We start from the raw sequence: 27,646 nt of genomic DNA on the forward strand, positions 1-27,646 counted from the left end.
GGTTACTCTGTGAGTGAGGACAAACAGCAAGAATTTGCTATATAGGCATATACACTGCAGTAGGCTCTATTTTTTATTTTCTGGTCCATAATGCATCTTGGATCTCTACCATTCACTACCTTTATTCTGTGAAGGGAAACACCAGGACAACATTACTCTATCTACAAGTCCCACTTGTCACAAGGATAACTATAGATCTTAACATTGCCTGAAGTCCTGAAGAAAAAAGTATTTCAAGTTCTTTCGATAGCATTCGAAGCTGATTTCTTATGTTCTGTGTTACACAAAGGAACACAAGCCAGGAACACACACACACACACACACAAATCGTCCATGTCAACAATTACTTCATTTCCAATTGGTTCATTTTTTTATCTTGTGCAGGTTAATAAGTAACCTCCTATCTCATCAGAAACAGAGAGGTGTCATTGGCTGATTTTTCCACGTGTTTCAGTGCTAAAACATATATATATAACTGGCTTTGCAGGTCCAGTTTCAGTTTCTTCTGAAACTTGACATCTTTTATTTGGCCCACCATGGAGCCCCTAGGAATGACCACTATTTTCTTAATGACTTGTTTCTCATGCCTTCTCTTTTCAGTATGGAAAGGTAAATCTAAACCAGGAAAGCAGCCTCCTGGTCCTTTAGCACTCCCCTTAATTGGAAGCGTGTTCCATTTGAATCCACGATATGTGCCTCAAAGCTTGGAGAAGGTAAGGGATTGTCTCTATTCTTTCTATGCTGTCTCCATTGCATTTAAAATGGAGTCCAGGGCACATGGGCTTTCAGCTCAATGCAACAGACAATGTCAAAGCTGCATTAACTGAATGTCAGCAGCACTAAAAAAGAAACTTTCTCAAAAATGTGTGCATCTGTAATCTGTATGTTATCTATTATAATAATCATAAGGATGAGTGCTCTGCTGATCTCCTGACAGTACTGAAATGGCTTTGCAGCCAAGGTTCTGATGCAGTTCATGGTACTCTTCTTGTGCCCAGCTCCACATGACTCTGGCAACATTGCCTAGCCCTGCTTTGGGAATGACCTCCACTCCATTTTGCTGCCTCTCCTTCCTAGCAGATAGACATAGATAGACGGGATCTCCTAAGAGGAGAAGTAGAGTGAGAAGCAGAAAATTCTGGAGGTGAAGTGTGCTATCCGTTTCTTCTCCCAGCTAATGGCACACATTTGTCAAACACAAACCTGTGTGTTGGGAGTTCTGTAGGAGCAGCTGCAACATGAGTACATGGGAAGGATAATGAATGGATGAGAAAGGTCTCCGGACTTCCAGACACTTTGAACTGAGGTCCTCTCCATGGGGTGAAAAAATCCTCAGGGACAAATCCCAGTATTCTCAGAAATTCAGACCAGCTGAGAAGCTCGAGGCTTGAGCTACAGGCTCAGCAAGTCTGCAAGTTTTACCAGTATGTGGAACATGGTGGCACTGTAGCATTTTGTCAAGTATGAATTCTTAGAGAGGGGGAAGGCCAAGTGGTAACACAGCTGCACCTGCCAACAGGTCATGTAGTAGAAGGCTCTTCAGAACCACTGGCAGCAACCTACTTCAGCCCCTATAGTTCAGTCTCCATTTATCTGTCTCCACACAGCAGCGCTATACCAGAAGTTCCTCCAAAAACAGAGTCTGTGGAGAGCTCAGAATTTTGCATGTTAGGCACTGTTAAAAGGAAACTCTTATAGATTAAATATGCCTGAGCCTAAATGTATTCCAATTCTTTTCTCATGCACCCTTAACAGTGACTGAGATTCATCTGAGAAAAGCATAATCCCAGTTTTTGCAGTTCAATGACTACATGCCTCCAGTTTGGACATCGATAAGCAGTTTTATGGACTGGAGCATAAGAGAAAATTTTGTCTGTCATGGTGAGGTGGCATCCACATATACATCCAGAGGGAAAAAAAAAAAAAAAAAGTGTTAGGACTTACAAAACTGCTAAGTGTTAGGACTTACAAAACTGCTTCAGAGCATTCACTACTTTGGGTCAAAAAGGTGGCTCACATCACTTTGTATACCATCAAACACACATATAAGAGCTCCTTTCTGCCTCAGTGCTTGTGAATGTTGATAATCACAAGCATTCCTTAAGCATCCTGCTTTATTTTAGAGCACTAGGTTATTCAGTTTTTCTATGATAAAAATAGGACTTTAGCTTGCTCTCAAAGGCTTAACATGAGAAAACGTGTTTCAGGTCACACCAAAAGTCCATGTTCTTTTCTCAACTGCAAGCCCAACGCAGATGCCCAGGATAGCATACGTAACCAGCACAAGGAGTCAGAGATTATTCCCTGGTATACTCTTCCAGTGCCCAGAGATTTGCGGCCCAGAAACTTTTCAAAATAAACGTGGTGCATTTCTGTTTGAAAACCCTCCATGGACCTCTGTGATCATGTCTAACTAACTGCTTTTTGAGCCTGTGTAAACTGTTGTTATCCACCTGTAGCAAGGAGTCCAGACTGTCCCAAAGGTGCTGTGAAGACACCGTTCTAGTGTGATTTTCTTTGTGTTCTTTCCTACAGCTCAGCCAAAAGTATGGTCCTGTCTTCAAAATACATTTTGGCCCAAGAGAGGTTGTGGTGCTTTATGGTTATGATGCTGTGAAAGAAGCTCTGATTGATCAGGCAGATGATTTCAGTGGAAGAGGCCTTCTACCAGTGTTTGAGAAATTCATCAAAGGCACAGGTACGTTCCTGGTAATCCTTGCATGCAGAGCTGATGCTTTCAATGCTCCAGGAAAGGGCTGAGAAGGAAGTGAAAGAGGCAGTGTGGGGATTTTGTTTATTATTGTTAGGTAATAAAAAAGAATAGGGGCAAAATGAAAGACAAAGAGCCAAATTCTCTACTTGGATCCTTGAGTAAATGGGAATGACACATACACATGTACAAACACACATAAGCTGTTTAAGGTCGTATGCTGGCTTCACTGAGTGCCTTGTTTATTCAGCAGTCTGCAATTTCTAGGCAAAAATATTGTTCATGAAGTATGCTGGTAAACTTTTCCTGTCTCTGAAAACATTAGCAATACAAGATTGCTAAGGAAAGAGCAAAAGTCAAATTCCAAAGCACAAAAGCCAAGGCCAGTAAAAGCTATGCCATGGGTTTATTCAGCATAGCAGTTCCCAGTATGCTGTTTATCCAAGTAAACAGCTATTCCAGTGTATGAAGGAGACAGAAGGCTAGAAAACAAGGGAAAACAGAATTGTCAGGATTTTCAAGCAACCTCACAGTCAGTAGATGTAGTCGCCTTCTACAATTAAACAAGCAGCCCTTTCCTGTAATGATTATTTCAGCAGCACTCTTAGAGAAAGCCTGGTGGCATCCAATAATGAGGAACATCATCCCCAGTCCCCTTTTCACACACTACTTCATGCTCCTCCTTCCCTTTGTCCTGGTGTTTTACTGAGCTTGTGGCAATCCAAATGAACAGATCTGCCATCTTCAGAAGTGCAGAGATTTAGGTTTTGGGGCATATAGCAATTGCAGTAAATGTCCACAAAAAGGTGTTTTTGCATGTCAGGTATTCACTGTATAACTCTTAACAGAGGAAAAAAGTCTGTCTCCTCACAGCATCTCTGCTTTTCCTTCCTCTGTTAGGCGTTGTGACCAGCAATGGGGAGGCCTGGAAACAACTCCGACGATTTACCCTCACCACCCTGCGTGATTTTGGGATGGGGAAGAAAAGCATTGAGCAGCGGATCCAGGAGGAAGCTCATTTTCTGGTGGAGAGGCTCAAGAACACACGCGGTAAGATGTGAACTTTGTGGCTCCTAGGACAGCTTAGCAGCGGCAAAGAGCATGAAGAGTGTGGAGCTGCTTCACCAAATGCATGACACAAGAAGTGGGCACACGGCTGCTGAATTTGCTCCCTAGTCCGAGGGGTCTTGAAGATGCTGGTGACAAGATAACTAATTTCCAGCTATTTGGTTTTGGGCCCAGTCTTCTGAATACTAGACAATACTTCCCAACTCTTAGGGATGTGATGTTGGGGATGGGGACTACTACAGGCTGTTATCTAGGGCATAGGGTAACCCCTTTGGATTCACCCCATAAAAGCCTTTTCTGGTAGCTTATCAGTCAAAACTATTTCTTCTAAGTATCTCCCCTGAGAGTGTCACAGTCCTGGCAAGAACCACAGCGTTCCTTTCTGCAACCAGCCTTCACAAATGCTTATTCTGTAAAGAAAAAAACAGACAAACCTAAAAGGATGCTGGGACACCATTTCCACGACCACTGGATTTGGTGGGATACTCAGAGCCATGTCTAATGAGCATCCTGTAAATGAGAGAGATGTACATCATACAATAGATGCAAAGCTCCCCAGTATTGTCAGTGCAGGGAACGCTGGACCAAAATAACTAATGCAAGATGCTGATTTTGTTACAGAGCGGCCCTTCGATCCTACCAACTACCTAATCCATGCCGTTGCCAACATCATCTGCTCCATTGTCTTTGGGGATCGGTTTGACTATGAGGACAAAAAATTTCTGACTTTACTTGACTTGCTAGAGGAAAATAACAATATACAGGACTCTATGTATGCAATAGTACGTGCAAAGTTTCCTTTTGTTAATAAATTTATTTTATTAGCGAATATTTATGTTATTAAGTTTTCATTGGGATTGTTTGTCCTAAAGTAGGGGAAGATTTCTGAAGGCCAAAAAAGCAGTTAAGCAAAGAATTTCTCAGTCTTTTCTTTTCCTTAATGATTTGTCATTGATTATTATTTTCCTGCCATTGTATGTCCAAGGGAGGATATCATTGTAAAAATAATCAAAATGTAGTAAAATGTTTCCTTGCATACAGTGACGCCATAAAGTTTGTAAAGGGCAATAAATTCTTGTTGAATATTAAAGACCTACCATATTCCAGTTCAATATTGAAGACCTACAATATTAAAGACCTACCGCTCCAAAATGGCTTAACTGATCTCTTTTCATGATCACTGCTAAGAGAAGACTTTGTCGCATTCAAATTAACCAGGATGTGCTTTTCCCTCACTTTATTTTTACAGTTATACAATTTCCTCCCAAGTGTCCTGGAACGCTTACCTGGGCCTCATCAGAAAATGGAGAAAAACTTCGATGAAATTAGTGATATTATTTCTGAAATTGTAAGAGCACACCAGGAAACTCTGGATCCCAGCTGTCCTCGAGATTTTATTGACGCTTTTCTTATCAAAATGGAACAGGTAGTGTAACAGATGTCTTTTTAGGTTACAATAAAAACATTGTTTGGAATCCCAGGATCTTAGAGTTCTCACAGGGCACTCTACTATGGCACATTTGTTTTTCATGGCACATCAATTTCAGTCTGTCCTCTCCATCTTCTTACTAAGAATTTTAGAAAGAGAGAAACATAGAACAATGACATGCAGCACTCATTAGGAAAGCTGAAGATCAAGGAGGTTGATGTAAGCAAGTGTTCATTCAAAATTTTTAAAAAAGTCATGATGTTAGTCAGTAAAAGTACTGTAGTTGCTGGTGTTCTGGAGAGTGAATGTTGCATTTCAGAAAGGACATTAGATGTATCTAAGAACATGTATAATGGGTACAGGACAAGTTTCTCAATTTGCCAAATCTTTTTCCAGGAGAAAGGAAATGGTCATTCATATTTTAATGCCGAGAGCTTGACCAGAACCACATTTGATTTGTTCCTTGCTGGAACAGGGACAACCAGCAACACATTGACATATGGACTTCTGATTCTCTCGAAATACCCAGAGATAGAAGGTAATACAAAAGAGAATAAATAACTGAAAGCTTTTTTATGTCATTGTATCAATTTGAACAACTCATGTCATTACTACAAGGGGCAATGTTCCTCTGATTAAGGAAACATGTCTTTACAAAATGGAAGGTGTATCAATCTTGGTTGTGTTCACAGTAAACGATTATTGCTGGTGTGCACAAAGCAAGTTTTGCTGTACACACAGGATAGGTCCAGGCAAACACACAGGAGGCTTGTCCATTCAACGCTGATTTATTTTCTAACAGAGAAAATGCACAAAGAGATTGACCAGGTGATTGGCCGAGACCGAAGTCCCTCCGTGGCAGATCGGAGCAAGATGCCATACACAGAGGCTGTGGTCCATGAAATCCAGAGATTCATTGATTTAATTCCACTTAATATCCCACATGCTGTGACCAAGGACACCAAATTCAGAGGCTATTTTATCCCCAAGGTCAGTTCTAGTGCTTCTGGGAAAAGTCATGATCCTATGCCCCAAGAGGGCAAAGCTCTGCTTTCTGTTCATTGCATCCTATTTTCTTTTCAACATTGAAAATTAAGCATAGAATAATTTAGTCTGAAAGGGGCATCTCGACGTTACCTGCTCCAGCTCCTTCTGTTTGAACAAAGCCTTTCCATCCTCTATGTGAGAAGGAAGTTTTCTGTATTTCACACAGATGCAAGCAAACAAGCTTTTGTCATTTCTTTGGAAAAAAACTAAATATTCTCACCACTGTTAACGTTGAAAAGCATTGCAAAGAGTTTTTGCCATGCTTAGTTTCTACATAGACTGGTGGCACACATTTTTCCTCACTTAAGCTTTGATTACTTAGATTACAAAGTTCTTCTGGCTTTTTATAGGCTGGAGGAGTAAAGGAGCATGAATCCATGATCAGTAATAACGCTTTTCAAGCTGTGCTCTTTTGCTTAGGGAAAGAGCATTTCTAACCACCTAATTCCTATTTAATCTATGTGCTAAGTAGAGATTTATTTGGGCAGTTTCCTAACTCACCAAATCACATGTCCATGTGCAGTCTTAGGTACCCTGACCTCAGTACCCAGAGCTCTGCTATGTTTTGCATTGTTCACTTTCAGCTGCCCCCTGAGATGACCATAGAGCTTGCACAAGGCAAGAGAACAGAGAAAGAGGCAAATAGAAGCTGGAGCTTCCTGTTCTGGAGTTCAGGCTGGCTAGATATTGTCCCCACACAAACTTTGGAGCTGGATTCTGTTCCTATTTAATTTCAAAGCTGGGAAGTTGAGAATTAAAGTCTCAGCTTTGGAGGGAGGCACGTACCTCAAGCTAAGAGTCCTTTGGAGGCATGAATATGCACCAAGACTGGCAATGGTCTAGGCCTTTGATGTGGCTCCTCTGAAGTGGTATTAGTTTGTCTCATGCAGTTTTAACCTTGTTTCTTCTTACTGAAGGCTGTACATAATGGGTCTATATAGGGAACTTCACAATGCCACTTTGCTTTAGAGTATCTCTGTTTTAAAGTCTCTTCTCTCTCTTTGCCAATTCAGGGCACTCTGGTATTTCCTGTGCTAAGGTCTGTCCTACATGACAGCAAGGAATTTCCAAATCCAGAAAAATTTGACCCAGGACACTTCTTAAATCCAAATGGTACCTTTAAAAAGAGTGACTACTTCGTGCCATTTTCTACAGGTAGGTAATCTACCTATTTCAGAACCTAAGTCCTCCTGTCCTAGAGATTCTCTGACAATTTCAGTGGCTCTGCCACCAGGATCTCCACAGTGATGCTAGTGATCTCCTGTTACAGTCACTTTTGGGCAGCTCTAAACCCTGCACTAGAGTTCCAGTTGATTTCACCTTTTACCATTGCAAAATCTCTTCCAATAGAATCTACAAAAAAGAGATGCATGATGCGTAACCCACAGCCATGCCACTTGTCCCTTCTCTCCAAACTTAGTATCAGTCAGCAGCAGGACATGAGAAGCTGAAACCTTCAAAGTGTTTTTGCCCTCCAAACACTTCCAAGTTGTTCTAGACACTGAGCCCCCGAGTTTAATTCATTCACTTCTCCAAAATTCTGTAGTGCTGCTTGTTTATTCTGAGATGTCTGAACCTTTATGAAGCAATGATCAAAATAAGTTGCTAGAAAAACATTCCACTATCTTCTCACTTTTGTTTATTTTTCCTTGCAGGAAAACGTATCTGTGCAGGAGAAGGTCTGGCACGCATGGAGATATTCTTATTTCTTGCATCCATCCTGCAGAATTTTACTTTGAAGCCTGTTAAAGATCGCAAGGACATTGACATTTCTCCAGTAGTCAACAGTATTGCAAATGTGTCCAAACCTTATGAGGTCTCTTTTCTTCCCCGTTAACCAAGTAAACACAGTTGTAAGCCCACAAGCTCCTGAAAGCTCTCATCAAATGACAATCATTTTCTAATCTGGAAATACTGAAACACTAGATTCTTTATCAAGAGAAAGATCATCCTTTTAGTTTAGAGGAAAATGTTTGTACATATTCAGCTCTAAGGCAAATATGTACTTGCACAGGGAGGAAGCGGCTCCCTACAGCAAAACTATACAGGCTTTCCTCCATCCCTACTTCACCTGCCCCGGGTTCCTGTCTGATTCCTGCCATGGCTTACGGTTGGGCTCGATGATCTTGGAGGTCTTTAGCGACCATAAGGAGTCCATGATTCTACACAAGCATCGTGTTGAAAGGCTTGTGGTTGGAAGCAATGATCTTGAAGCTCTTTTGCAACCATAATGATTCTGTGATTCTATGTCAGTTAGGGCTCTCAGAGTCCCGCTATGCTGTCCAGAGCACCCGATTTCTCAGCACAACAGGAACAAACAGTTGTACTACAGAGTCTTTCCCAGAACCAGCTTAAGGTACATGTCTCTGCTCTGTAGTCTTTTTTTGTAGTCACATATTTCCTTGTGACCTATTTTTGTAACAGCAAACACAAACTGTCTTCACACCTCAGGGGCTCAGCAGATGCTGTACTCTTGTATATATATTCTGGCCTTTGGTGGGGATGGAGTTTATCTGATGACTAGGTATATGGGTTTCCTTTTATATGATTAAAATAGAATTATAGTTTTGTGAAATTACACTCTTATTTTGCAAAATGAAGAAAAAGCAATAAACTGGACTGTTGTTTTTCTCAGATCCTAGACAAAGGGATTTGGTGGATAACCTGCCTCCACACAGCCTAGACTCCCAAACTGTATTCCCAGGCTTGTACATACATGACTATTTTACTTCATTCAATTATATGGAAGTTATTCTTCTCTTGAAGACTGAGCTAGTCTATGACCTAAAAAACTTTCCTTCCTAGTGACAATGTAAGAGTACAATCCGCCTTATGAGACCACACTGACCTTACTGGGCATATTAGGATTGAAGTTACAGGGCTGTTCATTGGACAGAACAGGACAACTAATTATACTGGATGCACCAATTTCCTGAAACAATAGTGGGACCCCCACAGTGCCATTGACTAGAGAAATAGCAGCTTGTATCTTCCCATTTGAACCTGTGATATATAATTAATAGCAAAGACAGGCAGGTGAACCTGGGCTAGGCAGGAAAAGACAGCAAGAGCAACATTATCACAATAGCATTAGATGTTTATGTAAAGCACCCAAAACTTCTTTTCTCTCAAATCACAGATATGCTTGACATAACACAACTTGGTATCAGAGCATTACAGAGGCACTGAATATGAATAAAAGGTAAAGCAAAACATCTACTTTATTGTCATAAGATTCCTCACCAATTAGAAAAAAGCACAAAGTTCACATTAAACCTCTCCCTTCATGATTTTTCCATACTCCTGCTGGACATGAAGCCCTTGCTCAGCCCTTGAACTAAGTGAAACTTCAGCTCATTCCACTTTTGACTTTTCAGTTAAATTCTCCTACAAGGACACCTCTATCCCAGTGAGAGCCCCTTTCCTGAGAAGGAACTTCTACCCACTTTATAAAGGTATGTGGAGATGCAACCTATTCCTCTGGGGAATTTTGTAGGAGTGGCATAAGTCTGCTTTTGCTGAACTGTTCACCTTCATCAGTCACAGCTTCCTGCACAACATCAGGTCCATACAGCACTGCTATGCAACTTAAACGGAGATCAGTCGCTCTCATAACCCAACTTCCAGTTCAGTATTGCTATTAAGTTAAGTCTCTGTTGTAGATTTCCTTGTTTCTCCAGTTTTTTTGTACTTGGCTTCTGCAGAAGGAAAAATAACAAAACTTTAGGAATGCATGGCTAAAAGGCTTGAAACCTGCAGGGGGCTATACAGCTTAAAACTCAGGTTAATTTAGAGGACTATTTTTTCCTGGAAGTATTTAAAAAAATCTAGCTGTCCAGTGGGATTTTTAAGAAGTAGATGCTTAGGTCAAACAGTTAGTATTAAATTAGGCCAAGGGGATTGGGTGTCCGGTGGAACGTCAAAATCTCTCTTTCCAGATTTTGTCTTGGGAGGTTGGATCACTGGACATTGCAAACAAGAAATCAAACTTCCTTAAGAGACTGTATCTCCAGATACAATCTGCACAAGTCTACCTCCATATAACTTGATGCATCAGTCTTTTACCAGCGTCTGCCACTTCCCATGCACCTCCAGTATTCAGTCCCCTAAATGCAGGTCAATGCCATGCTGTTCAGACAGTGGAGGAGCTCAGAGAAACTTATTTTACCTTGTTAAATCCCCTCACAAGGGGTTATGTTGACAGCTAGTAACAGTAGGGGGCAACAGTTACCAATTTTTTGGAATATGCATCCAATTTATAAGCTGCCTGCTCCAAAGCTGCAACCTGCTCCTCAATCAGGTTGATCTGTTCCAGATAAGGTTGAAGAGCAGCAGCTTGAAAAGTAGAGAAATCATATTTATCAGTTCTTATTCACTCACTCAAGGAAGCAATTCACGCTCAAAACATAAGGATTTCTCCTTATGTCCATAAGGACATTCCTTGGATAAAACATTTTAAAAACTCCTTCCTTACTTGCCTCCAAAATCAAGTGGTGATGCTGATAGTCATATTTCAGTGAAAAATGAGAAGTTTAACCTATAGTTTCAAACTCAACACTAATATAATAGTGTGGGAATCAAAAAAGTGTTACTCGATCTCAACAAGTTCTGAAATCAGTGGTAAAATAGTTATGACATAGGCTAGTGTAAGAGGAAATATCACTATACTTCTGAAACTATGTAGTCTATAGACTTAAAGAAATACACAAGATTGGCATTGTGTAACAACATGTATATTTTGCAGCCTTCTTTCCTTCAGACCTGGTTGCAGTATAAGTGAGAAGTGTAAGTTTGCTCCTGTTAGAAAGGTTGATGTGTGTGTGCAGATCCCTTGTGTAAAACTTGGTCGGAGCAAAGCAGGTAGAGAAAGGTTTCTGCCAGTAATATTCCTTCTTTCTGAAAACAGATACAGACCTCAAATAGGGAATATTCACTGAGGTATTACGGAGCTCCATGAGCGCTTTTCACTCTTCCTGTAAGCAACAGAGGTGAAGATTTAACCCCACAGCAGAATCATTTTCTATCTATAATCAATGGGTTGTTTCTCTCTAAGAAGGCCTTCGTTCATAATCATCTTAGAAGTAAATAATAGACCATATTTTCCCTGGATCTGCTCAAAATCAGTGATCATTCTGTGGAGAGGTCTTTTAGAAGATGATGAGCCACTGCTGGTAATTCTGCTCTTATTCATCCTCCTATTAATCTAGAGTCATTCTTCTGAATACAAGAGAAGTTCTGCACGCTTATGCCAGTGTAGTGGAATAAAGAGTCCTTTTTCTGTGGAAAGGTTTTCTTTGCCATGTTGCCTGGTATTTGGATTTGTCATATCACCTGGGGTCTTGGACAATACATAATAGGAGTCACCTTCTCACTCCCTCAGGAATTAGAGGAATGAGATTATTACCCTTGCAGACTTCCTCATGCTGATTCCTTTCCTGAGTAGGGAAATCATCATATGGCTCTAACTGTCTGTATGAAGTGTCTCGTGGTAGTGTTACTTGGCTTTTTGTTCCCTCTGTGCACTTCAAAGAGCAAACCAGCATTAGAAAAAATGGATAACAATTTCCGCCGAGAGACTAAAATGTTTTACAAGACTTTTAGCCCATAGGGAGACTGGAAGTGATGCAAAGTAATTTATTGATGTGAATGAAGAATGAAGAATTGGATAAAGGGGCTGTTTTGCAGTCAAAAGACCATAAGCTCTGGGGTCAGACACCATGTCTTCTTTGCATCTGCCCTCTTCTTTGCAAGGCAGGGCCCTGGTTAAGCAGTTTGCAGTGCAGAGTTGTGATTTCTGTATTACTGCTTGTGGCATCTGAGGAGGGATGTGATTGGGAACTCCCAGACCTCAGTAGTTCCATCAGGTGAGGGTGAAATATCACACCTGCCACACCATGCTAAACACATTTTCCTGAATGTCGTCAGGATAAAATGGCATTAAGTGCCTTCATTAAAGGCTTTTAAAAGCTAACATACTGTAAATTTCAGCATGAATTTCCAAGGCATAGTCATGAAACACAGTCTGCCCTGCAGAGCTGCTTGCTTGGCTTTAACCTGACACACGGCAACAAGCAGAATTTTTGCTTGTTGCTTGTCTCTATCTGTGCATTTTGTGGAAGATATCTCCTAAAATCTGAGTGGAGGGTATGGAAAACTGAAATAAAGACTCGAAGCGCTGAATGAAAAACGGCAGTGCGAGGCTGCTGGGGTGAGGCTCTGATTGGCACAGCTTCATCTTATGGTGCGCTGCGCACAGCACCCGCAGGCAGCCCAGCACGTGCTGCTGCTGACACACCAGCACGTAACACACAGGTGTCTGGGGAGCCCCACGGGTCCCGAAGAGAGGAGGACTCCTGTGGGAATCCATGCTGCAGGGGAGACACGGTTGCTTCCCATGGCCCATGCTCCTCAGTAAAGATGAGAGCTGTGGAGCTGCAGAAAGGCTTCTGCCAACCCCTCCCTGGCAGCTTGAGGAAACCCAAATGGAGACAGCACCAGCCAGGAGAGAGCACTGGGATCTCACAGCACTCCAGAAACTCAGGGGAACTCGCACAGCCATTGGTGGCATCAAGCAGTAAAGGTACATCGTGTCTCTGTAACCATCTAACCTGATCAGGAATTATTAACAGGTTAGCCAAGCAGCGGGAATTGCTCATTTCTCATAACAACCCAATATCAGTTACTGTAAAAGGTCCTGCCAAAGTTTCTTTACTGCAGTGCCAGTTGCCAGCTTTTCAATAGGCTGTTTTTCTCCTCCAGCCAGAAAAATGTGTCTGTGTTAGGTGGAAACCCAACACTCTGCAGAAACTACCTCAGCGACTGTGCCGCAAGGACTCCTCTTCTGCTGGATTCTACACTCACTTTCAAAAGCATTCAGGGTTCACATGTGAGTTTATGGCCTTTGGGAATAAAATGTGTTTTTATTTACTGAAACACCTGTGGGAACAGATAAGATTTATTTGTGTTCCCCCAAAAATATTGCTAGAGTTTTCTGATGAAAGCTGGAAATCAAAAAGAAAAAAAAAAGACAGCAAAAAGGAGCTACTTCATGGTGAAGATTTACTCTTCTGTCTGCCCTCTCCTCTCAGCTTCGTCTTTAGGTGAATTAAACCCATCCTGCAACGTGTGGATGGACATAGGTGGAGAGAAGTACCAGAACAGCCAGCAGCCAAAGCTGGCCGAGACCAAGGCTTCATCTATTGCCAAAGCCTTTCAGACAGAGCTGGGAGGTGAGAGCGTTAGACCTAAGCTCCTGGCTTAGAATCATAGAATCATAGAATGCTTAAGTTTGGAAGGTGTAGAGGAATGGTTAGAGAGCCGCGGACATGGCTGCCCAGCAGGCCTGCTCAATTCCAGCCTTCAGGTTTCAGTGAAAGAACAAAGGGACTGCTAACTAGGAGATAAGGAAGTAGACCAAGGTCAGAGGGAATAAAAGAGCTGTTGAACTAAAAGGATGAGCTAAACAAGTAAGGGGGGCTGTAAGGGTCTTAGTTAGATCATTGTCTACCAATTAGGAGCCTGTGTAATTACATCACTAACTGTTAGAATCATATAAATGTACTGCATGTAAGCTAATAGACGAAGTCAGTTCCAGCTTCTATGAAGTTGTTGTCTGGCATTCCTGACCCGCTCCAAGCTGCAACAGGAAGGGACCTCTAGAGGTCATCTAGTCCAACCCCCCTGCACATGCAGGGTCACCTAGAGCACGTGGCACAGGACTGCGTCCAAGCGAGTTTTGAAGATCTCCAGAGAAGGAGACTCCACAACCTCTCTAGGCAGCCTGTTCCAGTCCTCTGTCACCCTCACTGTTAAGAAATGTTTCCTTAAGTTCATGTGGAACTTTTGGTGCTTCAGTTTCCGGCCATTACCTCTAGTTCTGTCGGTGGCCACCAGTGAAAAGAGACCAGCACCATCCTCTGCACTCCCACCCTTGAGGTACTTATAGACACTGATCAGATCCCCTCTCAGCCTTCTCTTCTCCAGGCTGAACAGGCCCAGCTCCCTCAGCCTCTCTTCATAGGGCAGATGTTCCAGGCCCCTGATCATCCTTGTGGCCCTGTGCTGGACTCTCTCCAGCAGCTCCACATCCCTCTTGTACTGTGGAGCCCAGAACTGGACACGATACTCCAGATATGGCCTCACCAGGGCTGAGTAGAGGGGCAGGATCACCTCCCTCGATCTGCTGGAGACGCTCTTCTTAATGCACCCCAGGATCCCATTGGCCTTCTTGGCCACGAGGACACACTGCTGCCTCATGGTCGACTTGTCGTCCACGATGACACCCAGGTCTTTCTCCGCAGAGCTGCTCTCCACAAGGTCAGTCCCCAGCCTGTACTGGTGTCTAGGGTTATTCCTCTCCAGGTGCAGAACCTTGCACTTGGCCTTGTTGAACTTCATGAGGTTTTTCACCGCCCCGTTGTCCAGTCTGTCCAGGTCCCTCTGGATGGCAGCGCAGCCCTCTGGGGTATCGGCTTCTTGCAACAGTCCCTCTGTTTGCTGATGAAGAGTCAAAAGACAGAGTTTGAGGGAGAGAACATGCCTTTCTTCATCCCTCCAGCCTTGGATGAAGTGAAGTGTGGGCTTGTGTGGGCAGCTGCAGTAAAAATTTTCAATGACATATTTCTTGGTGAGATTAATCGGCAAATCCATGAAATTAAGGGCATAATTACCAAATGGTTAATGTTAGAAGGAACCTCTAGAGATCATCCAGTCTAACCCCCAGCTCAAGCAGGGACACCTAGAGCACATGGCACAGGGTGACGTCCAGGCAAGTTTTGAAGATCTCCAGAGAAGGAGACTCCACAACCTCTCTGGGCAGCCAGTTCCAGGGCTCTGTCACCTTCACAGGAAAGGAGTTCTTCGTCGCATGGAGATGGAACTTGCATCAAGAAGAGTTTGGCCCCTTCATTCTCCGCTCAGGTACTTACACATATTGATCAGATCCCCTTTCAGTCTTCTCTTCCCTAGGCTAAACAGGCCCGGCTCGCTTAGGCTTTCCTCATAAGATAGACACTCCAGTCCTTTAATCATCTTTGTTGCTCTACACTGGACCCTCTCTAGAAGCTCCATGTCCCTCTTGTGCTGGGGAGTCCAGAACTGCAGCCAATACTCCAGGTGTGGCATCACCAGAGCTGAGTAGGGGGGCAGGATGCCCTCCCTTGACCTGCTGGCAACACTCCTCCTGATGCAGGCCAGGATCCCATTGGCCTTCTCGGCCACAAGGGCACATTGCTGACTCCTGGTTATCTTCTTGTCAACCAGGATTCACAATTCTTAGCGTGAACAGAATATGAAGAATTATTTGGCATCAAATGGCAGCACGGAGCACTGGGCAGAAGGATAAAGTCCTGTATGAGTTTGTTTTGAAAGCAGCATGTGGGACACAGCAGAAACAATAAGAGAAGAAAAAAATTCCAGGACTCAGGTAATAAACCACCTGAGCAGGCACCCAGCTTTAATAAGCACAAAGACATCAATGTCTTGGTGCTGTTTCTCTGTCAAGAAGTAAGTGATTTTTAGCACATGTTCTAAACAAACATCCCATAGATTTACCCACATATCTGTAGCCTTTTGACACACATGGTGCAACTTTTACAACTTTGGCAGGCTCAGGTGTATCAGATATGGTCCGCGTGATTCTGCATGATAATGTAATCACACATGTGGCTAATCAGACTGTACAACACAGAGAAATTCCTTGATTAAAGAAGGCTTTAGGAGAGAAGAAAGAACCTTCCCTCTTACTTGCAGAGCACCTGAGAAAGGAGCAAGTCTGCAGCACCTCAGCCCCTGCAGCACAAACCTTTGCTTGAGGAATGGTGTTTCGGAAGAATATTTTGTATATTAACAAGAACTGAATCCCAAAAAGCTCTCCTTGGGCTGTGTCTAAGCATGCCAGGACCAGAAAAGGAGTGGGGGGAGATAAGCAAAGTGGCTAAGTGCAAAGGTTATCCTCAGTGACACAACTCTCCAGGGTCCTCCTTGGTTTTGCAGTCTTCTTTTAGAACCAAAAATATTTTGATGCAAATACTGGACTTTCTGGACATACAGACATGAATGTAATGTTGATAAATGGGCATTTTAAGGTTTTAAGGGAGCAGTTTGCCTTACCTATGGTTCTATCCCAAGACATTCCTGACTGATCCCATTAACTCTAGTGGAGGTGTAGACCACCAGACGAGAGGTAAGCCTTTTAGCTTTGGAGCCTGATGTTTTGAAATATGAGGAATGACCTTTTTTTTTTTTTTTTTTTTCCTTCTTCTTTTTGTCTTTGGATGTAAAGGGAAAAAAATGATAGAGGTGAGTAGAGAAGTGTATAACGAAGAGAAATTGTATTTCTCTTTTGATTCTTCTTTTTCGTTGAAAAATTTTTTAAGCTGGTGCAGCCAGGACCAATCTATCAGATTATTGCTTACACAGTGATGTGGCAAGTGTAAAATTATGAAGGCTGAATATCTGTGAAGCCAATAGACAAGAAACTTCCATATGTATAGCAATATAAAATTTATTTTTTAAAAATGATCTCTTAGCCAAGTAGTTTAAAATCATTTTTAAAAATTGTATACCATGGTTAGATGCATTAGACAGATAGCTGTAGTTACGTGTTTTGATTCTTTGCATTAGTTCATTTAAGTTTGTTCTTCCCTTTCAGTTGCTCTTGATCATTAGGCAGTTGCCCTCTTACCTTTGCTACTTTTCAACCCATGTTTGTGGCCAAGGGAGTTCAGGGCTTGGCAGTTCAATCTGTAGTTCAGCTGTTCGTACTGCAGTGTGCAATGTCATTCACCTGCCATGGCAGGTAGGAAAATGCATCAGCCCTCCCTGACGTTCGTAAACCTTTCGTGTGCCAAGCGTGGCTGCTGTGGGCTGGGCATAGGGAATGAGGAAGTACCCCCTGATGGGTCACCTAGGGGTGCCTGTCCCTGTAGCCTTCCCCTCTGCATCCCCCAGTCCCTAGCGTGCTCTCAGGAGCAGAGCTGCTGCCCTCTTCCCCAGTGAGTGTGGAATCTATCAGCTGATGCCTAGATTGAGTTCATTAAAAAGTGAGTGCCTGGACCTTGGAGTTAAGCTGTGAGCAAAGCCCTGTTTTTCCAATGGATTAGTATTCACAGCAGCTGTTTACCCTTGCCGTTGCCAGCCAGGCACTGCAAGTCACTTTATCCGCAAAAGTGAAGGGGGAAAAATTGCCAACCCAATGCCACCAAGCCTCCAGACATGGTCTGGAAGGCTGTTCTCATTTTCACTCGCCTACTCACATCTAGCTTTTAAACACATGGGTACTTTGTCATATGGAGGTGAAACTTCCTTTTTTTCAACTTGCACCCATTACCCCTTGTCCTGTCAGTGGCCACCACTGAGAAGAGTTTGGTCCCATCTACCCTATATTTTCCCCTCAGGTACTTCTACATATTGATCACATCCCCTCTCAGTCTTCTCTTCTCTAGACTAAACAGGTCCAGCTCACTCAGTCTTTCCTCATGTGATCATAGAATCATAGAATGCTTAGGGTTGGAAGGGACCTTTAGAGATCATCTAGTCCAACCCCCCTGCACACGCAGGGTCACCTAGAGCACGTGGCACAGGACTGCGTCCAGGCGGGTTTTGAAGATCTCCAGAGAAGGAGACTCCACAACCTCTCTGGGCAGCCTGTTCTAGGGCTCTGTCACCTTCACTGTCAAGAAATTTTTCCTAAAGTTCCTGTGAAATTTTTGGTGCTTCAGTTTCCGGCCATTTCCTCTAGTCCTTTCAGTGGCCAACACTGAAAAGAGACCAGCACCATCCTCTGCACTCCCACCCTTGAGGTACTTATAGACACTGATTAGATCCCCTCTCAGCCTTCTCTTCTCCAGGCTGATCAGGCCCAGCTCCCTCAGCCTCTCCTCATAGGGCAGATGTTCCAGGCCCCTGATCATCCTTGTGGCCCTGTGCTGGACTCTCTCCAGCAGCTCCACATCCCTCTTGTACTGTGGAGCCCAGAACTGGACACGATACTCCAGATGTGGCCTCACCAGGGCTGAGTACAGGGGAAGGATCACCTCCCTCGACCTGCTGGAGATGCTCTTCTTGATGCACCCCAGGAAAAAAAGGAAAGCCAGGAAAGCACCCCAGGAAAGCCAGTGGGAATTGGCTTTCTTGGCCACAAGAGCACACTGCTGCCTCATGGTCAACTTATCATCCACCATGACACCCAGGTCTTTCTCCGCAGACCTACTCTCCAGAAGGTCAGTCCCCAGCCTGTACTGGTGTGTAGGGTTATTCCTCCCCAGGTGCAGAACCTTGCACTTGGCCTTGTTGAATTCCATGAGGGTTTTCACCGACCAGTTGTCCAGTCTGTCCAGGTCCCTCTGGATGGCAGCACACCCCTCTGGGGTATCGGCTACTCCTCCCAGTTTCGTGTCATCAGCAAACTTGCTGAGGGAGATAGATGCTCCAGTTCTTTAATCATCTTTGTTGTGCTACACTGGACGCTCTCTAGAAACTCCATGTCCCTCTTGTACTGGGGAACCCAGAACCACACCCAGTACTCCAGGTGCGGCCTCACCAGAGCTGAGTAGAGGGGGAGGATCCCCTCCCTCGATCTGCTGGCAACACTCCTCCTGATGCAGGCCAGGATCCCATTGGTCTTCTTGGCAATGAGGGCACATTGCTCACTCATGGTTAACTTGTTGCCAACCAGGACTCCCAGATCCCTCTCCACGGAGCTGCTTTCCAGCAGATCGACCCCTAATCTGTACTGGTGCCTGGGGTTATTCCTCCCCAGCTGCAGGACCTTGCACTTCTCCTTGTTGAACCTCATGCGGTTCCTCTCCACCCAACTCTCCAACCTGTCTGGGTCCCTCTGAATGGCAGTACAGTCCTCGGGAGTGTCAGCCACTCCAGCCAGTTTGGTGTCATCTGCAAACTTGCTCAGAGCGCACCCTGTCCCCTTGTCCAAGTCATTGATGAACAAGTTGAGCAGTACCGGGCCCAGTACTCATCCCTGAGAGACACCACTGGCTATACGCCTCCAACTAGACTCTGCCCCATTTATCATGACCCTCAGAGCTCTGCCATCCAGCCTGTACTCAATCCACCACACTGACCACTCATTTCTGAGGTCTCATTTTGGTGTGTTTCTGGAGAAGAAGAAAAGACCAGAGACCCCATGGGTCTGAGGCAAAGAGCCACACAGCAGTTGAAGTACAAGTCAAGACTTCTGCCACAATTCCTCCCTCCCTCCACTGTGGTTAGTGACTGGTGGTGGTTACTCTGCGAGTGAGGACAAACAGCAAGAATTTGCTATATATACATATACACTGCAGAAGGCTCTATTTTTTTTTTCCTGGTCCATAATACATCTTGGCTCTCTACCCTTCCCTACCTTTATTCTGTGAAGGAACACACGAGGAGAGCATTACTATATTTACAGATCCCACTTGTCACAAGGATAACTACAGATCTTAACATTGCCTGAAGTCCTGAAGAAAAAAGGATTTCAAGTTCTTCTGATAGCATTAGAAGCTGATTTCTTATGTTCTGTGTTACACAAAGGAACACAAGCCAGAACACACACACACTCACTCACACACAAATCGTCTATGTCACAATTACTTCATTTCCAATTGGTTCATTTCTTTATCTTGTGCAGGTTAATAAATAACCTCCTATCTCATCAGAAACAGAGAGGTGTCATTGGCTGATTTTTCCATGAGTTCCAGTGCTAGAACATAGATATATAACTGGCTTTGCAGGTCCAGTTTCAGTTTCTTCTGAAACTTGACATCTTTTATTTGGCCCACCATGGAGCCCCTAGGATTGACCACTATTTTCTTAATGACTTGTGTCTCATGCCTTCTCTTTTCAGCATGGAAAGGTAAATCTAAACCAGGGAAGCAGCCTCCTGGTCCTTTAGCACTCCCCTTAATTGGAAGCGTGTTCCATTTGAATCCACGAAAGATGCCTCAAAGCCTGGAGAAGGTAAGGGATTGCCTCTTTTCTTTCTGTGTTGTCTCCATTGCATTTAAAATGAAGTCCAGTGCAGATGGGCTTTCAGCTCAATGCAACAGACAATGTCAAAGCTGCATTAACTGAATGTCAGAAGCACTGAAAAAGGAACTTTCTCAAAAATATGTGCATCTGAAATCTGTATGTTATCTATTATAAAAATGATAACGTTGAGTGCTCTGCTGATCTCATGACAGTACTGAAATGGCTTTGCAACCAAGGTACTGATGAAGTTCATGGTACTCTTCTTGTGCTCAGCTCCACATTACTATGGCAACATTGCCTAGCCCTGCTTTGGGAATGACCTCCACTCCATTTTGCTGCCTGTCCTTCCTAGCAGATAGACATAGATAGACGGGATCTCCTAAGAGGAGAAGTAGAGTGAGAAGCAGAAAATTCTGGAGGTGAAGTGTGCGATCCGTTTCTTCTCCCAGCTAATGGCACACATTTGTCAAAACACAAACCTGTGTGTTGGGAGTTCTGTGGGAGCTCGAGGCTTGAGCTACAGGCGCAGCAAGTCTGCAAGTTTTACCAGTATGTGGAAACATGGTGGCACTGTAGCATTTTGTCAAGTATGAATTCTTAGAGAGGGGGAAGGCCAAGTGGTAACACAGCTGCACCTGCCAACAGGTCATGTAGTAGAAGGCTCTTCAGAACCACTGGCAGCAACCTACTTCAGCCCCTATAGTTCAGTCTCCATTTATCTGTCTCCACACAGCAACTCTATACCAGAAGCATTGTTCCTCCGAAAATAGAGTCTGTGGAGAGCTCGTTATTTTGCACGTAAGGCACTGTTAAAAGGAAACTCTTGTAGATTAAATATGCCTGAGCCTAAATGTATTCCAATTCTTTTCTCATGCGCCCTTAACAGTGACTGAGATTCATCTGAGAAAAGCATAATCCCAGTTTTTGCAGTTCAATGACTACATGCCTCCAGTTTGGACATTGATAAGCAGTTTTATGGACTGGAGCATAAGAGAACATTGTGTCTGTCATGGTGGGGTGACACCACGTATACATCCAGAGTTAAAAAGAAAAAAAAAAAAAAGCCACCACCAGCACCAAAAACACAACACTTTTATGAAGTGTTAGGACTTACAAAACTGCTTCAGAGCATTCACTTTTTTGTGCCAAAAAGGTGGCTCACATCACTGTGTACACCATCAAACACACATATAAGAGCTCCTTTCTGCCTCAATGCTTGTGAATGTTGATAATCACAAGCATTCTTTAAGCATCCTGCACTAGGTTATTCAGTTTTTCTATGATAAGAAATAGGACTTTATCTAGCTTGCTCTTAAAGACTTAACATGAGAAAACGTGTTTCAGGTCACACCAAAAGTCCATGTTCTTTTCTCAACTGCAAGCCCAATGCAGATGCCCAGGATAGCATACGTAACCAGCACAAGGAGTCAGAGATTCTTCCCTGGTATACTCTTCCAGTGCCCAGGGATTTGTGGCCCAGAAACTTTTCGAAATAAATGTGGTGCATTTCTGTTTGAAAACCCTCCATGGACCTCTGTGACCATGTCTAACTAACTGCTTTTTGAGCCTGTGTAAACTCTTGTTATCCACCAGTACCAAGGAGTCCAGACTGTCCCGAAGGTGCTGTGAAGACACCGTTCTAGTGTGATTTTCTTTGTGTTCTTTCCTACAGCTCAGCCAAAAGTATGGTCCTGTCTTCAAAATACATCTAGGCCCAAAAGAGGTTGTGGTCCTTTATGGTTATGATGCTGTGAAAGAAGCTCTGATTGATCAGGCAGATGATTTCAGTGGAAGAGGCATTCTACCACTGATTGAGAAATTCATCAAAGGCACAGGTAAGTTCCTGGTAATCTTTGCATGCAGAGCTGATGCTTTCAATGCTCCAGGAAAGGGCTGAGAAGGAAGTGAAAGAGGCAGTGTGGGGATTTTGTTTATTATTGTCAAGGATTTGAAAAGAAAAAAATGCAAACTGAAAGACAAAGAGCCAAATTCTCTGTTTGGATCCTTGAGTAAATGGGAATGACACATACACATGTAAAAACACACATAAGCTGTTTAAGGTCGTAGGCTGGCTTCACTGAGAGCCTTGTTTTTTCAGCAGTCTGCAATTTCTAGGCAAAAATATTGTTCATGAAGTATGCTGGTAAACTTTTCCCGTCTCTGAAAACATTAGCAATACAAGATTGCTAAGGAAAGAGCAAAAGTCAAATTCCAAACCACAATAAAGAGAAGATAAACACAGGCCTAGGCCAAGGCCAGTAAAAGCTATGCCATGGGTTCATTCAGCATAGGACTTCACAGTATGGTATTTATCCAAGTAAACAGCTATTCCAGTGTATGAAGGAGACAGAAGGCTAGAAAACAAGGGAAAGCAGAATTGTCAGGATTTCCAAGCAACCTCACAGTCAGTAGATGCAGTCACCTTCTACAATAAACAAACAACCCTTTCCTGTAATGATTATTTCAGCTGCACTCTTAGAGAAAGCCTGGTGGCATCCAATAATAAGGAACATCATCCCCAGTCCCCTTTTCACACACTACTTCATGCTCCTCCTTCCCTTTGTCCTGGTGTTTTACTCAGCTTGTGGCAATCCAAATGAACAGATCTGCCATCTTCAGAAGTGCAGAGAATTAGGTTTTGGGGCATATAGCAATAGCAGTATAAGTCCACAAAAAGGTGTTTTTGCATGTCAGGTGTTCACTGTGTAACTCTTAACAGAGGAAAAAAGTCTGTCTCCTCACAGCATCTCTGCTTTTCCCTCCTCTGTTAGGCATTGTGACCGGCAATGGGGAGGGCTGGAAACAACTCCGACGATTTGCCCTCACCACCCTGCGTGATTTTGGGATGGGGAAGAAAAGCATTGAGCAGCGGATCCAGGAGGAAGCTCATTTTCTGGTGGAGAGGCTGAAGAACACACGCGGTAAGATGTGAACTTTGTGGCTCCTAGGACAGCTTAGTAGCGGCAAAGAGCGTGAAGAGTGTGGAGCTGCTTCACCAAATGCATGACACAAGAAGTGGGCACACGGCTACTGAATTTGCTCCCTAGTCCCAGGGGTCTTGAAGAAGCTGGTGACAAGATAACTAATTTCCAGCTATTTGGTTTTGGGCCCAGTCTTCTGAATACTAGACAATACTTCCCAACTCTTAGGGACAGGATGATGGGGATGGGGACTACTACAGGCTGTTATCTAGAGCATAGGGTAACCCCTTTGGATTCACCCCATAAAAGCCTTTTCTGGTAGCATATAAGTCAAAGCTATTTCTTCTAAGTATCTCCCCTGAGAGTGTCACAGTCCTGGCAAGAACCACAGCGTTTCTTTCTGCAACCAGCCTTCACATATGCTTATTCTGTAAAGAAAAAAGCAGACAATCCTTAGAGGATGCTGGAACACCACTTCCACGACCACGGGATTTGGTGGGATACTCAGGGCCATCTCTAATGAGCATCCTGTAAACGAGAGAGATGTACATCATACAATAGATGCAAAGCTCCCCAGTAGTGTCAGTGGAGGGAACGACCGACTAAAGTAACTAATGCAAGATGCTGATTTTGTTACAGAGCGGCCCTTCGATCCTACCAACTACCTAATCCATGCTGTTTCCAACATCATCTGCTCCATCGTCTTTGGGGATCGGTTTGATTATGAGGACAAAAAATTTCTGACTTTTCTTGACTTGCTAGAGGAAAATAACAAATACCAGCAGTCTACGTATACAACGGTACGTGCAAAGTTTCCTTTTATTAATAAATATATTAATGACTATATTTTATTAGTGAATATTTATGTTATTAGTTTTTCATTGGGATTGTTTACCCTAAATAAGAGAAGATTTCTGAAGGCCAAAAAAGCAGTTAAGCAAACAATTTCTCAATCTTTTCCTTAACAATTTGCCATTGTACGTCCAAAGTAGGATATCACTGTAAAAATACTCAATGTGTAGTAAACTGTTTCCTTGACACCATGTGACAACATGAAGTTTGTAAAAGGCATTAAATTCCAGTTGAATATTAAAGACCTACAGTTCCAAAATGGCTTAACTGATCTCTTTTCATAATCACTGCTAAGAGAAAACTTTGCCTCATTCAAATTAACTAGGATGTGCTTTTCCCTCACTTTATTTTTACAGTTATACAATTTCCTCCCAAGTGTCCTGGAACGCTTGCCTGGGCCTCATCAGAAAATAGGGAAAATCTTCGATGAAATTGATGATTTTGTTTCTGAAATTGTAAGAGCCCACCAGGAAACTCTGGATCCCAGCTGTCCTCGAGATTTTATTGATGCTTTTCTTATCAAAATGGAACAGGTAATGTAACAGATAGGTCTTTTTAGATGACATTAAAAACATTGTTTGGAATGCCAGGATCTTAGAGTTCTCACAGGACACTCTACTATTGCACATTTGTTTTTCATGGCACATCAATTTCAGTCTGTCCTCTCCATTTTCTTACTAAGAATTTTAGAAAGAGAGAAACATAGAACAATGACATGCAGCACTCATTAGGAAAGCTGAAGATCAAGGAGGTTGATGTAAGCAAGTGTTCCTTCAAAATTTTTAAAAAAGTCATGATGTTAGTCAGTAAAAATACTGTAGTTGCTGGTGTTCTGGAGAGTGAATGTTGCATTTCGGAATGGACATTAGATGTATCTAAGAACATGTATAATGGGTACAGGACATTCCTTCATAAACACATTGCCTTAGATAACTTAGGTAAACGAGTTTCTCAATTTGCCAAATCTTTTTCCAGGAGAAAGGAAATGGTCATTCATATTTTAATGCTGAGAACTTGACCAGAACCACACTTGATTTGTTCCTTGCTGGGACAGGAACAACCAGCAACACACTGAGATACGGACTTCTGATTCTCTCGAAATACCCAGAGATAGAAGGTAATACAAAAGAGAATAAATAACTGAATGATTTTTTATGTCATTGTATCAATTTGAACAACTCACGTCATTACTACAAGGGGCAATGTTCCTCTGATTAAGGAAACATGTCTTTACAAAATGGAAGGTGTATCAATCTTGGTTGTGTTCACAGTAAACGATTATTGCTGGTGTGCACAAAGCAAGTTTTGCTGTACACACAGGATAGGTCCAGGCAAACACACAGGAGGCTTGTCCATTCAACACTGATTTATTTTCTAACAGAGAAAATCCAGAAGGAGATTGACCAGGTGATTGGCCGAGACCGAAGTCCCTGCATGGCAGATCGGAGCAAGATGCCATACACAGAGGCTGTGGTCTATGAAATCCAGAGATTCATCGATTTAGTTCCACTTAATGTCCCACATGCTGTGACCAAGGACACCAAATTCAGAGGCTATTTTATCCCCAAGGTCAGTTCTAGCGCTTCCGGGAAAAGTCATGATCCTATGCCCCAAGAGGGCAAAACTCTGCTTTCTGTTCATTGCATCCTATTTTCTTTTCAACATTGAAAATTAAGCATAGAATAATTTAGTCTGAAAGGGGCATCTCGACGTTACCTGCTCCAGCTCCTTCTGTTTGAGCAAAGCCTTTCCATCCTCTATGTGAGAAGGAAGTTTTCTGTATTTCACACAAATGCAAGCAAACAATCTTTTGTAATTTCTTTGGAAAAAAACCTGAATATTCTCACCACTGTTAACATTGAAATGCATTGCAAAGAGTTTTTGCCATGCTTAGTTTCTACATAGACTGGTGGCACACATTTTTCCTCACTTAAGCTTTGATTAGTTAGATTAGAAAGTTCTGCTAGCTTTTTATAGGCTAGAGGAGTAAAGGAGCATGAATCCATGATCAGTAATAACGCTTTTCAAGCTGTGCTCTTTTGCTTAGGGAAAGAGCATTTCTAACCACCTAATTCCTATTTAATCTATGTGCTAAGTAGACATTTATTTGGGCAGTTTCCTAACTCACCAAATCACAGGTCCATGTGCAGTCTTAGGTACCCTGACCTCAGTAGCCCAGAGCTCTGCTATGTTTTGCATTGTTCACTTTCAGCTGCCCCCTGAGATGACCATAGAGCTTGCACAAGACAAGAGAACAGAGAAAGAGGCAAATAGAAGCTGGAGCTTCCTGTTCTGGACTTCAGGCTGGCTCGATATTGTCCCCACACAAACTTTGGAGCTGGATTCTGTTCCGATTTAATTTCAAAGCTGGAAAGTTGAGAATTAAAGTCTCAGCTTTGGAGGGAGGCACGTACCTCAAACAAAGAGTCCTTTGGAGGCATGAATATGCACCAAGACTGGCAATGGTCTAGGCCTTTGATGTGGCTCCTCTGAAGTGGTATTAGTTTGTCTCATGCAATTTTCACCTTGTTTCTTCTTACTGAAGGCTGTACATAATGGGTCCATATAGGGAACTTCACAATGCCACTTTCCTTTAGAGTATCTCTGTTTTAAACTCTCTTCTCTCTCTTTCCAATTCAGGGCACTCTGGTATTTCCTGTGCTAAGATCTGTCCTACATGACAGCAAGGAATTTCCAAATCCAGAAAAATTTGACCCAGGACACTTCTTAAATGCAAATGGCACCTTTAAAAAGAGTGACTACTTCTTGCCATTTTCTACAGGTAGGTAATCTACCTATTTCAGAACCTAAGTCCTCCTGTCCTAGAGATTCTTGACAATTTCAGTGGCTCTGCCACCAGGATGTCCACAGTGATGCTAGTGATCTCCTGTTACAGTCACTTTTGGGCAGCTCTAAATCCTGCACTAGAGTTCCAGTTGATTTCATCTTTTACCATTGCAAAATCTCCTCCAAATGAATGTAAAGAAAAGAGATGGATGATGCGTAACCCACAGCCATGCCAGTTGTCCCTTCTCTCCAAACTTAGTATCAGTCAGCAGCAGAACATGAGAAGCTGAAACCTTCAAAGTGTTTTTGCCCTCCAATCACTTCCAAGTTGTTCTAGACACTGAGCCCCCGAGTTTAATTCATTCACTTCTCCAAAATTCTGTAGTGCTGCTTGTTTATTCTGAGATGTCTGAACCTTTATGAAGCAATGATCAAAATAAGTTGCTAGAAAAACATTCCACTATCATCTCACTTTTCTTTATTTTTCCTTGCAGGAAAACGTGTCTGTGCAGGAGAAGGTCTGGCACGCATGGAGCTATTCTTATTTCTTGCATCCATCCTGCAGAATTTTACTTTGAAGCCTGTTAAAGATCGCAAAGATATTGACATTTGTCCAGTACTCAATGGTATTGCAAATGTGTGCAAACCTTATGAGGTCTCTTTTCTTCCCCGTTAACCAAGTAAACACAGTTGTAAGCCCACAAGCTCCTGAAAGCTCTCATCAAATGATAAATCATTTTCTAATCTGGAAATACTGAAACACTAGATTCTTTATCAAGAGAAAGATCATCCTTTTAGTTTAGAGGAAAATGTTTGTAAATATTCAGCTCTAAGGCAAATATGTATTTACACGGGGAGGAAGCA

The 27,646-nt window shown here is 42.9% G+C and overlaps 2 protein-coding genes across 2 annotated transcripts; both read left to right on the forward strand.

The window, feature by feature from the left end:
• Window positions 1-503: 503 nt before the first annotated feature.
• LOC148594000 (cytochrome P450 2H1-like) lies at window positions 504-8,179 on the forward strand. Its single transcript, XM_088528803.1, has 9 exons — window positions 504-713; window positions 2,536-2,698; window positions 3,611-3,760; window positions 4,400-4,560; window positions 5,028-5,204; window positions 5,604-5,745; window positions 6,010-6,197; window positions 7,268-7,409; window positions 7,910-8,179. The coding sequence occupies exons 1-9, from the start codon at window positions 537-539 to the stop codon at window positions 8,089-8,091; spliced, it is 1,482 nt and encodes a 493-aa protein (XP_088384929.1). The 5' UTR covers window positions 504-536; the 3' UTR covers window positions 8,092-8,179.
• Window positions 8,180-20,000: 11,821 nt separating this feature from the next.
• LOC148594001 (cytochrome P450 2H1-like) lies at window positions 20,001-27,499 on the forward strand. The gene is made up of 9 exons (XM_088528808.1): window positions 20,001-20,210; window positions 21,895-22,057; window positions 22,994-23,143; window positions 23,783-23,943; window positions 24,352-24,528; window positions 24,971-25,112; window positions 25,377-25,564; window positions 26,636-26,777; window positions 27,277-27,499. Exons 1-9 carry the CDS (start codon window positions 20,034-20,036, stop codon window positions 27,456-27,458), a joined length of 1,482 nt encoding a protein of 493 aa, XP_088384934.1. The 5' UTR covers window positions 20,001-20,033; the 3' UTR covers window positions 27,459-27,499.
• Window positions 27,500-27,646: the final 147 nt, after the last annotated feature.

This window comes from Tinamus guttatus, unplaced genomic scaffold (genome assembly GCF_059628265.1).
Source record: "Tinamus guttatus ecotype Peru unplaced genomic scaffold, ASM5962826v1 Tinamus_guttatus_pri_ptg000314l, whole genome shotgun sequence".
Classification (NCBI taxonomy): domain Eukaryota; kingdom Metazoa; phylum Chordata; class Aves; order Tinamiformes; family Tinamidae; genus Tinamus; species Tinamus guttatus.

Bases quoted from the DNA above. Each gene is read 5' to 3' on its own strand.
- LOC148594000 (XM_088528803.1), top strand. From the start codon at position 537: ATGGAGCCCCTAGGAATGACCACTATTTTCTTAATGACTTGTTTCTCA. The intron at 2,699-3,610 runs GTACGTTCCTGG...TTCCTCTGTTAG, and splicing joins GAAATTCATCAAAGGCACAG to GCGTTGTGACCAGCAATGGG. The intron at 6,198-7,267 runs GTCAGTTCTAGT...TTGCCAATTCAG, and splicing joins GAGGCTATTTTATCCCCAAG to GGCACTCTGGTATTTCCTGT.
- LOC148594001 (XM_088528808.1), top strand. From the start codon at position 20,034: ATGGAGCCCCTAGGATTGACCACTATTTTCTTAATGACTTGTGTCTCA. The intron at 23,944-24,351 runs GTACGTGCAAAG...TTATTTTTACAG, and splicing joins AGCAGTCTACGTATACAACG to TTATACAATTTCCTCCCAAG. The intron at 26,778-27,276 runs GTAGGTAATCTA...TTTTCCTTGCAG, and splicing joins CTTCTTGCCATTTTCTACAG to GAAAACGTGTCTGTGCAGGA.